Source organism: Rhinoraja longicauda, chromosome 16, assembly GCF_053455715.1.
Source record: "Rhinoraja longicauda isolate Sanriku21f chromosome 16, sRhiLon1.1, whole genome shotgun sequence".
Classification (NCBI taxonomy): Eukaryota; Metazoa; Chordata; class Chondrichthyes; order Rajiformes; family Arhynchobatidae; genus Rhinoraja; species Rhinoraja longicauda.
In genome coordinates, this window is record NC_135968.1 from 29,833,790 (window position 1) to 29,848,878 (window position 15,089).

The 15,089-nt window shown below is 39.9% G+C and overlaps 1 protein-coding gene across 2 annotated transcripts in view; it reads right to left on the reverse strand.

Moving 5' to 3' along the window:
• Nucleotides 1-601: 601 nt before the first annotated feature.
• Nucleotides 602-15,089, reverse strand: part of tial1 (TIA1 cytotoxic granule-associated RNA binding protein-like 1) — a 30,517-nt gene continuing 16,029 nt past the window's right edge. The window contains exons 3-8 of one of the 2 annotated variants that reach the window (XM_078413515.1): nucleotides 8,307-8,415; nucleotides 6,401-6,496; nucleotides 6,217-6,301; nucleotides 5,340-5,463; nucleotides 5,095-5,237; nucleotides 602-4,528 (exon numbers count right to left, since the gene is read on the reverse strand). In XM_078413515.1, coding sequence (XP_078269641.1) covers nucleotides 4,408-4,528; nucleotides 5,095-5,237; nucleotides 5,340-5,463; nucleotides 6,217-6,301; nucleotides 6,401-6,496; nucleotides 8,307-8,415 — 678 coding nt within the window. In that variant the 3' untranslated portion in view covers nucleotides 602-4,407. The remainder of the gene's footprint in view (nucleotides 4,529-5,094; nucleotides 5,238-5,339; nucleotides 5,464-6,216; nucleotides 6,302-6,400; nucleotides 6,497-8,306; nucleotides 8,416-15,089) is intronic. The other variant, XM_078413514.1, reaches the window with a different exon arrangement.

Below are 15,089 nucleotides of genomic sequence, written 5' to 3' on the forward strand. Positions count from 1 at the left end.
TAATCACTCAATTAATTTTCATTACTCCATTATCCTTCTTTTACCCAAGCTCCTAAACCCGTTGCACAATTATTTAGAATTCTTTTGCCGCTGCTCTTCAATACATTCTTGTTTCTGTACTTTCTCCTCTAATACCACTTTGGAGTTTGGTTTATCACAACTTGCAGTGTAGTTAAACACCCATCATGATTGGAACAAAACATTATGTTCAATCCCTCTGTACTAGCTGGAGGAAAACCGCATGCTTATCTTAAACTTCAGACAACTACATACCAAGTCTATGTAGTGTCATTTTACAGATCATAGATTAGACTGAAATAATGCAATTAATCAGATTATCTTGCAGAATAACACTGGCTGAAAAATAAAATCGCGAACAGCAGTTTGCTGCATTTAGTCTTTGGACAGCATCAAGCACCACCTATGTCACTTTTCTTATAAGCAACTTGGCCCGCTTTCATCTGAACGTTGTGACGATAACTATTATCGTCTAAAAAGCAAACCAAAATGTTTGTGATTTTCATTCGGTTTTATTTTAAATATTAATCATCGTAACTGAAATTTGTATGGAAGTTGTGATTCATGAACCCAGACGGATCACTGGCATTTTCTCTGATTATCCCCACTTTAAAACGGTATACATTACCTTAAAGTAAATCCCCAATTCATCTGATCACCTAGGCTTATGAGCAATATTCCCCAAAATATTGGAAATTGAATAACTTAATCAAGATATTAGAAATGATATTCTGTTAGAGTATATTCGATGGAAAATTCAGAAAAGTTGTGCCAAATAATTAGTGGCAAACTATTCAACGGTAAAATTGGGAAACGTTTATCCTCAAAGAACAGCACAAATATTAAACTCTTCTATAATCCACCCCCAAAATACAAGGATGATGTAATTTTCATCTTCATTAGAGAAAACAGAACAATTTGACAGAAAGTAAATAGGTGAAATGTGCCTGTATATATACAAAAATAGGTTCAATAGCTTGAGTTTGTAAGCCACAGTTGTAACCACAAATCCAAGAAATAAACATTCCCACTGCACACAGATGTTGAGGTATTCATCATCCTACCATTAACTAGCCAAAGAGTAAATTAGAAATGTCCAAGCAAATGCATCTTTGAACAATGAATGATAAAAGAATGAATAATGAGACAAGATGAGTCATATTCCTTATAGGCAAAAGCTAACTGGGAAAAATAGGTGTGATTATGAAATCTAAAGCAGATAATATAGAAAGTTCTGCATAATTAGCACAGTCTCACAGATATAAAACTAGCTAAGTTATCCAGTTGTAAACAATAATAGCAATTGAACGATGCCTTTAACAATTGACAGCTATAAAGTTGTGCTTGTTACCTTACACAACAATTAATGTAGTATCTACAAGTATCATAGACTATCAGTGACATAGAAATTTTTATTGATATGAAAAATAAAAGATGAAGTGAAACCGCCACAATTAAGGTTGAGGACTACAGAATTGATACAAATCAGCACAATCTAATTGAAAGACTTTAGGGTTGAATATTACTATTTTTAGAAATGTTGTTTAAATTCCTAACTACTGCAAAACAATGGTTTTCTATAGAAAGGGAATACTTTCTACAGCAGTGCTAAAACTGCTATCCTTCTTGTGTCTTTGAAGGTATTCAAAGCAGGTATTAGACAAGAATTATGTTAAGTGTCTTAGGGTATTTTAAATTCTGTGTTAATACGCCAAAAAGCTAGACTTTGTGATTACTATCACCCCTTTTCCTTAAAAAACCCTGCAGTAATGCATTTGACAATACTTATGTACAATGTGCTTATGTACATTATGGGGGAACAGTATTAAAGGGAAAAAAATGAGTGCCTCTTTTAAATAAACGGAACTGCTGCAGTTTCAAATAGTTTAAAAAAGCCGTTTTTTAAATATTCTTTTTAATGTTTGATCTTGTATTTGTTTTATGACTGTTGGCAGACCAATTTCTCTCCTGGGGATAAATAAAGTTCTATTGTATTGTATGCACTGTAGTTCTTGATAAATCTCAACCATGTAGTTATAGTAGTAGAGCTGCTGCTTCCGAGCTCCAGTGACCCAGGTTCAATCCAGACCTCTGGCGCAGTCAGTATGGACTTTATATGCTCTCTGTAGTCTTATCGGTTTCACCCAGGTACGGTGCTTTCCTCCAACATCTTGATGACCGTTTGATTGGTTTCTACAAATAACCCCAAGTGCGTGGGTGAGTGGTAGATTTAGGATAGCAGTTGGGGGGGGGGGGGACACGACGACACATGAATTGGGCGGCAAGAACAGATGGGAATGTGGTGATAACAAAAACAGGACGAATGTAAATGTGCACTTGATGGTTGGTGTAGTTTCACTGAAGGGCTTATTTCTGTGCTGTACGTCTAAAAATCCAAACATAAATTACTCAACAAAATTAATAGTTCCTAAATCTGTATATTATACTAAATTTACCATTTCCATTCATTCATCTTGCCTTCTCCAGTATCAAAGAGTGTTTTAATATTTCGCAATGCAAAAGAAATTGACAACCAAACTGCCATAATACTGCAGCATCGCCATCAGCATGAATTGGGTGCTGTAATAGGTGGTCTCTTTTAAAGATACCTCAACCTAAGAGCACCAAGAATATGCATTTCTCATTTCTGATGCCAGATGATCCAATGTGCTTTGATGGGACAATTCCATGCTGACAGTCACTTTTTGAAAAAGGTGGCAACATCTATTCAAATGAAATAGTTTAATGATCAGATGAAATAGAAATTAAGCCCATAAAGTTTCCAATGATTTTTAAAGCAACTTTCATGATTAATGCAGGTTATACCATGCAATCATTAAAAGTGGCTAACCCCATATAAGCAAGACAATCTAACTGGACATGATAAAATTGTTTTAAAATCATTTTATTTTTAAATACAGAACAAAGTAATCTAGACACAACAATGTAATTTTCTGCATGTATTCATAATCCACCCATTCCACACCTAACACTCAAATGAACAAGCCTTTTTTACAAAGTGAATCGCACCAACATGCAACCACTCAAAAATATCCTTAAAATGAAGTTTTATAAATGGTACAGATTTTTACACTGCACCAGCAATTAACAAATGGCACATCTTACTGTTAAAATTAAACAGTTGGTTTTGACATGATTTTACATTTTACATTGTTAAGTTTAGACTTAAAACACTCCAGTGCAGACAGCCTGAAGAAAATATTCAACCTTGCGTTAATTTTATATGGTTCAAAAATCTTAAGCAACAGAATTAAAACTAAAAAAAGCACTGAAACTAATCTATATGTCACTAAGTTGCATGAAGAAATAAAATTTAAGGCTTCAGTTTGAAGTTTACTTTGTATAATTTTACATACCACGTTACGGTAGTAGGGAAGATATATTAACATACTCTTATGAAACAGCCATACACTGCATATTCAGGGGAACTGGCTACATGGGTTCTGTACAAATGAATTACTTTTATCTTTTAATCGCTAATCGAAACAAAGTAGTTAATTGTGAGATCTATACAGGACATGCTTTGAAAATTATCAGTATTAAATGTTCTTTATATAGATATTTACACATGTAACCTACACTCTAAACCCCTTTCCGCAGATGTATGCACGAATGTAGAGTACACATCTAATATAACCAAAACAGTGCAGTCCAAATATTGCTCGTGCTCCCTTTTATAGTTTCCTGATGATGTTTAGAGTGTAGTACAACCCACTATTTTTAAAATGTTGCTTCAACCAGTGGCTGCTTCTTCCTTCCGTTAGATGCTGAAGCTACAGAACCAATTCAAAGCTGAAAGGAGAAAGTTAAACTTGAGGCACCTTGATCTTTGTCAGTGCACTGGCTCTTCCGGATTTAGATCTTTTCCGATAAAACAACAGCTAGTCGGTCTGTGGCAATGAGAAATTCGCCTTTCTTGTGGTCACTGAATATTAAGCCAGGTTTAAGGATACAAGGCATTAAAAATCCCTTTATAACAGTATGTAATTAATATTGAGGAATGTTCAAATTAAAAAAGATTGTCAAAAGTCTGGTTGACATTTTCCCACTAACACTGCATTTATTTTTAAATTCAGACAGAAAAGCACTTCATTTTCAAAATAAATTCATCATTCTCGATTACCGCTCTTCAAAACCAATTAACAGATTATATATTCCCACCTCCCCAGGCCCTCCCCATCCCAGAGCAAAAAGGAACTGGGAAATACTTCACATCCTCCACCATGAGCTCAGCTGCGATATATTTTTTTTTAAATATTCAGCTCTAAAATAAATAGTCTATATTTTGTTCATGGTGTCAGTGAACTTTGATGTAATTAGAAAAATCTGGGCTCCTCTTTGCTTGAGGTAAACAGAATGAGTCCCTGCTCATTGTGTCTGGTAACCTGCCATTCCAAAGCCAGCCTGGTTAGGTATAACAGCAGTACCCTGTCCTTGGGGTGGCTGAGCACCAAATCCACCTACCCAGGCAGTTGTAGATTGAGGCTGGCTGCAAAAAAAGAAAATAAATGTAATTATATTTGCAACTTAAAATGAAAACATCTGAGAAAGTGCACCAATTGTAGAATGATTAAAATACCTCAAGATGATCGGGTAGGGTGTTGGATAAACATACCAAACTAATTTTCTCACAAAACCCACAAGATAACACATACAGCTCTTACTGAGAAGAGATCAGTTGGGCTGGCGACAAGAGCCTCTAGGTCGAGTCGGGCCATGGATGGGCCAGGACAGAGCCTCAAGGTCATCTTGGGCCGGGTCAGAGCCTCAAGTAGAGCAGGGCTGAGTACAGCGTCGAGCTAAGGTGGACAGGCTGCGCCGCCGAGTACGGGGAACCGGGGGACTAAGGGGGACCCAGAAGGGATGAGTACTTTTTCTAACTTTGTCGGCGCCTTTGTGCCGATTCTTGTGTACTTGTATGCAAAAAATAATAATTTCACGGTACCCAACGAGGTACACATGATCTAGTGTCATCATCATCTATTTTATATGCCCAGCTCGCCACAAATGCGAGAACGTTGATTGACCGTAAACGTTGTTCAGTACATTACTTACTCTACTCCAAATCCTTGTTGGTTCCATGTTTGGCCATACATTCCGTAAGGGGGCACCTGCCAACCATTGGCTACATACTGGCCATATTGCTGGGCATTGCCATACCACTGGCCCCACTGACCCCAGGGCTGAGCAAATTCCATCTGAATAAAAACAATAATTTTACTAGATATTAGAGCTTATGCTCACCATTAAAAGTCAGAGGTTCTCCTTGGTTGCAAAAGATATCCCACACATCACATTACCTGTTGATACTTGTTGGTAGTATCGGTTGTTTCTTTACCCCAATAGCATTTGACTACATGGCCTTCAATAGTAGTTCCATTGACCGACACAATAGCATGAGCAGCACTATCATGTGTGCCAAACCTACAATAACAAAAAATATTAGTTATATATGTGCCTGAATAAACATGTATATATGCACAAACCTCTGACAATCTAAGACTTACAAAATCGGCAAGATTTAGCTGGCAGGAATGTAGAACTCGTGTTGGAAAATGGCCATTTTGGCAGTTGCCTCAGGAGTTCTACATAAGCATAAAACTGTTAATTCAATGATATGTAAGGTAATGGGAATGTTCAACCAAACCAAACTTGATACATGGCTCCTACCAAGTCTCATGGCACATAAGCCTCAGGTGTTCAACGCCAAAAAGCTTGCACACCCCTAACATATACCAAAACACAAATTTTAATCTCACAAATTATTTCCTGGAAGATTACATTTTCTCGAGATGCATTGTTCAAGAAAACATTCTCCATCAGCGAGCCTAAAAAGGTGCAAGTAATGTTTCAACAGGCATACTTTTAACTGATAGCCATGACCATTATTGATCCGTTACTGGAGTGAATGGTCTGAAGGCGAAAATCCTAAAATTATGTGGTCTGAATTGGAAACTTTTTAAAAAAAAGCAAGATTGCAAACTAACATTTTTCCAAAATGGATAGTCAATCAAGATATAACTGGAGATAATGGTGTGACTTATTGACAAGAATTGAAAAGGAAAAAAATATTAACTAGCGGCAATGCAAAATTAACAACTTCTGCTTAAATGCATTAAACAATTTTTTAGCTTGTTGTACATTACAACTATAATTTAGATAAAACAAACAGCCTACCTGATAAAAGAATATCCTTTCTCAGGAAAAACTCTGATTTCCATAATTTGTCCAAATGGAGAAAAAGTCTGACGCATAAGTTGTTCTAAAAGTTGAAAGATTGTAAAAAGCAGAGCAATATTAATATCTACATATTTTAGAAGACTGGTCTGGTTGACAAATATTTATTCAACATTGCCCATACCTGTTGGACCTGATGATATACCTCCACAGTAAACCGTACAATTTGAAGGACTGGACTGACCAACTACTTCTTCAAATCTTAGTTGCTTAGAACCATCTAAAAAGAAACAAAAACATTAGTTGCCCGTATATTAGAAGCAAGAATATGGAATAATCAATGTGGCTCATTTACAAATTGTTCTGACCACAATCAGAAATTCAATTTAACTAGCTACACTAATACTGTGACCACAAGATCAAACCACAGGTTGAACATCTTGTATCAAGTGATTCTACATAATACCCAAAGCCCTCCCAACATCTACAATGAGTGTGCTGTGCAGTTTAACTATAAAACACCAGGCCAGAGCAAAGCCAATACACAATGAAAAGGAAAATTCAAATCATACAATAGTCTACAATATGCCCATCTGGTGCCCAAGTAATTGTGGTGATTCTTTCCACCAATGTGTTCAATGTGCTATCTCTCAGTCACTTAAAAGTGGCGATATTATCTTGACATCATTGAAAAATAGCCCTGCAACTTTCTCTTGCTTCGCTCCAAATTCTTGCAATCAATTTGTCTGTTGATGTCCAGAGGCTGTTTTCTTACACCCATGAGAAACCAACTTACAATAACAAGCACTGCTTTAATAATTTAAATAAACACCCAATCTGTTTGTTTCATGATAATAGACAGCATCGTTGCGAATCAGCATTGCATCTTCCTTAAATATGGAGCCAAAATTCCAAGTAATAGTCTGTGCATTCAAGGTTTGATATAGGTTCACCTAACTATAAAATCCACTGTTCCATCAAAATTAAACCTGGTAGTCTGCTTTTAAGCACCAGAATACTTTGACTGCCTTGAAAATCACACTAACCACATACTTTGTACTCTGACTACTTTGTTAGTCCACCCATATTTTAGATGAAATTCAAAACGTATGCAAGAATTTCACCTGACAACAGCTTTTGCCCCGATTTGCCACATCTCTCTATAAACCTGCTACCTAATTTATTAATGTAGTGTTTCAAAATGGTTGCAGATCCAGATGCCACATTTTTTGCTCATGAATATTAATTGTAAACTTATTTTTCCACTCTCACCACACATAACAGTTTGACCATGTCCTTAAAAAAATGCCAGCCTTCTCTGACCATTCCTTTACTGTCTTAAATCCACGCTGCTTGCTGCTCATCTCTTAACATTTTATAATTTCTTCTAAAGATTTTAAGATGTCCTTTACCTTCACACAGGACAGTAATGTGAAAGGTGATGAGTGAAAGGCCTGGATAGAGTGGATGTGGAGAGGACGTTTCCACTAGCGAGTCTAGGACCTGAGGTCATAGCCTCAGAATTAAAGGACATTCCTTGATGAGGAGGAATTTCTTTAGTCAGAGGGTGGTGAATCTGTGGAATTCATTGCCACAGAAGGCTGTGGAAACCGTCAATGGCTATTTTTATGGCAGAGATAAGTAGGTTCTTGATTAGTATGGGCGTCAGGGGTTACGGGGAGAAGGCAGGAGAATGGGGTTAAGAGGTAAAGATAGATCATCCATGATTGAATGGCAGAGTAGACTTGATAGGCTGAATGGCCTAATTCTGCTCCTATCACTTATGAATTTATGTATAATTATATAACCATTTCTCAGAAGATAGGTATTCAAATGACCACTCCATACATCAGGCATTCACTTAAAAGAATCTGAACTTCTGGATATTTCATAACTACACTAAATGTGAGAGTTTTGTGAAAATGTTTGCAAATAGTTCACAAATGGTAAAATAAAATAATTTACATTAATTGCCTGCAAATTCATTATATATACTGTTTTGAGAGTCTATTTTAAGGAAAAATACCCGTTTAATATTAAATTCTGCTTAATTTAAAAGCTATTCACATAATATAGATTGAGAAACCTACTCTCTGGTGCACTTTTTGGAGCTGGTGGTTTACGTGTTGCCCAGTTTGTTCGAATTTGCCGGCCTCCCAGCCACTGTCCTCCCATGTGCACAATTGCATTTTCTGCATCCTGTGAAGGTTAAAAAAATGTAATAAATTAAATAAAATAATTATTTAAGTCACTAAGCTCAATAATGTAGGAGATAATACATGTGTGCAAAATGTCGTCAAAATCTTAAAGTGATGGTGGCACGGGTGATTAGATTAACATGTGGCACTGCCCCAGTTGCTGAAGTCAGGTAGGACAGTTGCTGTCACTACCCTCAATCATATAAAGCCTTTCACAAACATCAGGGGATTAGTGACCAAATCACATATCAGTCCAAGCTTGTTCTGAATGACAGGTGCCACATTGGCTTTGCAGTGACCACAATTAAGCAAGTTAAGATGTGGGGTAACCAGTCATCTCCGACATTTCACTTTCTGGATTTTCATTTCAATGGCAGGTTATCAAGGCTACATTAAAAGTGTAAGAACTCCATATTGGCTATATTTGCTTCCACGCTATGCAATGCAAAAAATAGCCAGTTTCTCAGTTCTCCATCTCTTGTGCTACAAGATTTTTCACACATTTGCCTCTGATATCTTCTTTCTTGCCTCAGATATATTTTATCTTCCCAGATCCATTGCTTTCCATCTATTGACAGAGCCCCTGACCACATCTCCTATTCTGCCACACCTATCTACCATTTGGACAGATCTTCTCTGATCCTCACCATCCACCCCAACAGTCTCCACAGCCAATTTCACAATTTCCATATCTTTAACAGGAATCCACACCAGCTACATTTTCACCTTTGCTGTCAACCCTTTCAAGAAACCATTCCCTTTGCAGCTTCCAGGTCTGTTCTTCTGTGCCCAACACTTACTTTTGGCGGGCCCTTCTACATTCATCCCTGAATGTGGTTATTTTTCTGATTTGGTAGACTGAGCATTTGCCAGGCTGCATGGTTACAAATTCAGGCTGATATTTCTGCTGCTGTTCAATAATGTTCAATGTATGCCTTGTTCTGAAGTGCTATGTTAGTTTTTAGCTTGTTGCACTCATCACTACATTGGTGTAAAGGACCACAATTCGGCTCTTTGATTTCACATCACAATTAGTCAAGTATATTTTGTAACATATGAGGAACTCCATTTGCCATACAGTCATAACAATAAAAAGCAACAGGACACACAAAATACATTTTTACATGAACATCCGCCACAGTGACTCCTCCACATTCCTCACTGTGATGGAAGGCGAAACAAAGTTCAATCTCTCCGTTCTTTGTCCATTGACGGGACGATCTTGACTCCCGTAACTGGCGGCGGGCCTTCCTCGTCAGAGCGATCAAGCTCCTGCATGGGGGTGGGTAGAATCTCAGCTCTCCGCGCCAAGCGATCTACCACGGGTCGGGGCTAGTCGATCCTCGTGCAGCTTTGGAGCTCCCAACCCGAGACTGCGAGCTCATGATGTTAAAGTCCGCAGGCGGAGCGTCGACCCCATAGCAGAAGCGTCCACATCGCGGGACTGGAAACTGGAAGTGCCCTGAGCTAATTCTGCTACCACCATCTATTGTACAAGTGATGGCTCCCACTGATTGTCGCCGGAAGCTTATGTCCTTTTCAGGACGGACGAAGACAGTAATGTAACATTTGAAACATAGATGGTGGACACAAAAGAAGTTGGAGCGCCGATCCAGGCAAGGAATCGCATGCTCGGATGGTGAGTCCACTGCCGGCACGGGGTCTCAAAGTCAGTCCCAGGCAAGGCCCCCAACTCCATGATGTTAGGCTGCAGAGTGACCGGAGATACGACCCGGAAAACAATCGCATCACCAGCAAGGTAAGAGATTGAAAGAGAGTTTCCCCCTCCCCCTCATAAAACAAACCAGAGAACATTTAAACAAACTTTTAAAACTTACCAAAAACAAAAAAAGTTTGAAAGGGACAGTGTAGGCGAGGCAGCCGTCGTGCGGTGCCCCCTGGTGGAATTTACAAGGACAGTCTTTCCATCCTCATGGTTTGGCATGACAATCAAGCTAAAAACGAATATACCACTTCAGAACGAGGCATACATTAAGCATTGAACAGCTACAGAAATGCTAGCCTGAATTTGTAACCATGTAGCCTGGCATATGCTCAGTCTACCATACAATTAAATCAGAAAAATAACCACGTTCAGTGATGAGTGTCGAAGGGCCTGCCAGACGCAGCATTAAGCATACCGTGAAAGATGTGGTGCCAATATAGTGATGCTTCAACACAACTACATCATGCACTACAAGTCAACAATCCCACAACCAACAGATCTGATAAAAGCTTTGCAGTCCTGCCATTTTGTCATAAATCACTGCAGACAATAATGAAGAGGAAACATCTCCAACTTCAGCAATGCAAGCAACCATTATTTGAGTGCTAAAGAGTCTCTTACTTAACTAAACAGGGTTCTTGGGATCCTACAATCAAGACGACACCCTTGTGACAGTCTTGCAACTGGTGAGGATATTGATGCTGACTGCATAATGCTCAATTATATTTGCAATTTCCCACTACATAGAATCAAGTTAACAGGTTAGCATGGCCTAATCAGCAGCAATTAATATTTGCATAACAAAAATGCCAGTCAAAGACCATAACAAATACAAGAACTTAACCAGTTTTGCTCGATATTTAGTGGCATAATCATAAGGAGCATCAGCATGTACATCCTGGAGAGAATACCGGATCAGAATGGAACTCAATGAAAACAGCCACATAAATATTATGGCTCCTACAAGTAAATCACCAGCTGACCCAAAAACTCTTTCTACCATTACAGGTAGTTCTTACAGGCACAAATGCAATTCCGGCAGGTGCAACACAAGAAGGTTGACACCATTGAGGCCAAAATATTCCACTTGATCAGCATCCGATTCGTCACCCTAAACATTCATGCCCTTCATCACTTCAGCTGCAAAGTATAACATCTGTAAAATCCATTCTAGTTACTCATTGACTTGTTTGTCATTTACATTAATGATCTGGATGATGGTGTGGCAAATTGGATTAGTAAATATGCAGATGATACTAAGATAGGTGGTGTAGTTAATAATGAAGTAGAGTTTCAAAGTCTACAGAGAGACTTGGGCCTTTTGGAAGGGTGGGCTGAAAGATGGCAGATGGAGTTTAATGCTGATAAGTGTGAGGTGCTGCATTTTGGTAGGACAAATCAAAATAGGACGTACAGGGTAAATGGTAGGGAATTGAGGAATGCAGTGGAACAGAGGGATCTGGGAATAACTGCATTGTTCCCTGAAGGTGGAATCTCATGTGGATAGGGTGGTGAAGAAGGCGTTTGGTATGCTTGCTTTTATAAATCAGAGCATCGAATATAGAAGTTGGGATGTAATGTTAAAATTGTACAGGGCATTGGTGAGGCCGAATCTGGAGTATGGTGTGCAGTTCTGGTCGCCAAATTATAGGAAGGATGTCGACAAAATGGAGAGGGTACAGAGGAGATTTACTAGAATGTTGCCTGGGTTTCAGCACTTAAGCTACAGAGAGAGGTTGAACAGGTTGGGTCTTTATTCTTTAGAGCGTAGAAGGTTGAGGAGGGACTTGATAGAGGTTTTTAAAATTTTAAGAGGGACGGACAGAGTTGACGTGGGTAGGCTTTTCCCTTTGAGAGTGGGGAAGATTCCAACAAGGGGACATAGCTTCAGAATTGAGGGACAAAAGTTTTGGGGTAACATGAGGGGTAACTTCTTTACTCAGAGGGTGGTGGCTGTATGGAATGGGCTTCCGGTGGAAGTGGTGGAGGCAGGCTCGATTTTATTATTTAAGAGTAAATTGGATAGGTATATGGATAAGAGGGGATTAGAGGGTTATGGTCTGAGAGCAGGTAGATGAGACTAGGTCAGAGAGAGTGGTCGGCGTGGACTGGTAGGGCCGAACGGGCCTGTTTCCGTGCTGTAGTTGTTATATGGTTATATGGTCATGTATCCAAGTCCAATGAGACCACCTGTGATGCATTTGGATAGAAAGTATTCTAACCTGATGCATTACAACTTCATACAGTAATTGCTCTTTTCAAGACTGCAAGAAATTGCAGAGTTGTGAACAGCCGAGTTCATCACAAAATTACCCCCCCCCCACCCATTATACCACTGTAGCAGGAAAAGCAGTCAACATAAGGAACATCAACTCCATTCATCTCCTCCCCTATCCCATCAGGCAGAAGATATAAAAGCATTAAAGCACATAGCAGATTCAAGAACAACTTCTTTGCTCCTGTTATCAGGCTGCTGAGTGTGCCGCATAGGCCTGGGATTAATTCATGTTCTTTCAAGCTACTTTGTTGTGGCCCTTGCACATTTTTTTTATCGCGCTCTCTCTAGCTGTAAAACTATATTCTGCACTCTAATTATTTTCTCTTTTGCACTAATGTACTTGTGTGGTATGATTTGCATGGATAACACACAAATCATTTTTTCACTTTATCTCAATACACGTGATGAACCAAGATGTTCGACACTTGCAACCTTGAGCACTAGAGCTGCAGATACATGGAAATACCACCTGCATGCACCCCAAATAAAACATCAGACTGCTTTGGAAATATTGTTGTTACAAGTGCTGCATTAAACCCTGTATCCAATAACAGCGTGACAGTACCTTCAGCAGAGGGAGCAGACCATAGCGGTGGCCAACTACCATCTTAAAAGTTTGGAGTGGGTAATATAGGCCTTGTCAAAAGTGTCGCCATTTTGAAAAATAAAAAAATAAAAAATCGATGGATACAAGAGACTGCAGATACTGGAATCTGGAGGATAAACATTATTTTGGATAAACTCAGCAAATAGACAGCTTCTGTGGAGGGAAATGGCTGAGTCAAGTATCAAGCACCTTTATCTGGACTGGAAGAGAAGAGGGGAGGCAGCCAGTATTAAAAAGCTGAAGGGTGGGGCAAGAGCTGGCAAGTAATTGGTGGATCCAGGCAAGGAAGGATTGATTGAAAGATGGAGTCAGGTTGCAGTGGGAAGGATGGAAACAGCAAGAGGCTAGGAGGTGACAGATGGAATCAGATAGGAAAGCAAGATATAGCATGGATCCAAATAAATGAGGGCAAGGTGGGCAGATGGAACAATGGGAGTTGGGAACCCAGTAGGTGGATGTGTAATGGACAGATGGACTGGGTGGGGGAAAGAGGTCAAAAAGAAGAGCATCTTTGAAGGGCCTGGGACAGATGGGAGAGTAGACAATAGGTGCAGGAGGAGGCCATTCGGCCCGTCGAGCCAGCACCGCCATTCAATGTGATATCATCATCATATCATATATATACAGCCGGAAACAGGCCTTTTCGGCCCTCCAAGTCCGTGCCGCCCAGCGATCCCCGTACATTAACACTATCCTACACCCACTAGGGACAATTTTTACATTTACCCAGCCAATTAACCTACATACCTGTACGTCTTTGGAGTGTGGGAGGAAACCGAAGATCTCGGAGAAAACCCACGCAGGTCACGGGGAGAACGTACAAACTCCTTAGTGCAGCACCCGTAGTCAGGATCGAACCTGAGTCTCCGGCGCTGCATTCGCTGTAAAGCAGCAACTCTACCGCTGCGCTACCGTGCCGCCGTTCCTGCCTTCTCCCCATACCCCCTGAATCCGCTATCCTTAAGAGCTCTATCTAGCTCTCTCTTGAATGCATTCAGAGAATTGGCCTCCACTGCCTTCTGAGGCAGAGAATTCCACAGATTCACAACTCTCTGACTGAAAAAGTTTTTCCTCATCTCAGTTCTAAATGGCCTACCCCTTATTCTTAAACTGTGGCTCCTTGTTCTGGACTCCCCCAGCATTGGGAACATGTTTCCTGCCTCTAACGTGTCCAACCCCTTAATAATCTTATACGTTTCGTTACGATCCCCGCTCATCCTTCTAAATTCCAATGTATACAAGCCTAGTCGCTCCAGTCTTTCAACATATGGCAGTCCCGCCATTCCGGGAATTAACCTAGTAAACCTACGCTGCACGCCCTCAATAGCAAGAACATCCTTCCTCAAATTTGGAGACCAAAACTGCACACAGTACTCCAGGTGCGGTCTCACTAGGAACCTGTACAACTGCAGAAGGACCTCTTTGCTCCTATACTCAACTCCCCTTGTTATGAAGGCCAACATTCCATTGGCTTTCTTCACTGCCTGCTGTACCTGCATGCTTCCTTTCAGTGACTGATGCACTAGGACACACAGATCTCGTTGTACATCCCCTTTTCCTAACTTGACACCATTCAGATAATACTCTGCCTTCCTATTCTTACCACCAAAGTGGATAACCTCACACTTATCCACATTAAACTGTATCTGCCATGCATCCGCCCACTCACACAACCTGTCCAAGTCACCCTGCAACCTCATAGCATCTTCCTCACAGTTCACACTACCACCCAGCTTTGTATCATCTGCAAATTTGCTAATGGTACTTTTAATCCCTTTCATCCTAGTCATTAATGTAGGTTACTGAAATTGGGAGAATTCAATATTGATGCTGTCAGGCTGTAGACTACTGGGTGGAATACAAGGAACCATTCCTCTAGTTTGCTATTCACCTCACCCTGGCAGTGGAGAAGGCAGGATTGACAGCTCAATATGGGAATGGAAAATAAATAAAAATGGGTTGCAAAAGGGAGCTCCAAAAGCCCATGGCAAACAAAGTGCCAGTATCAGCAAAGTGGTCACTAAGTTTACACTTGGTCTCACCAGTCCATAGATAGCACTCCAT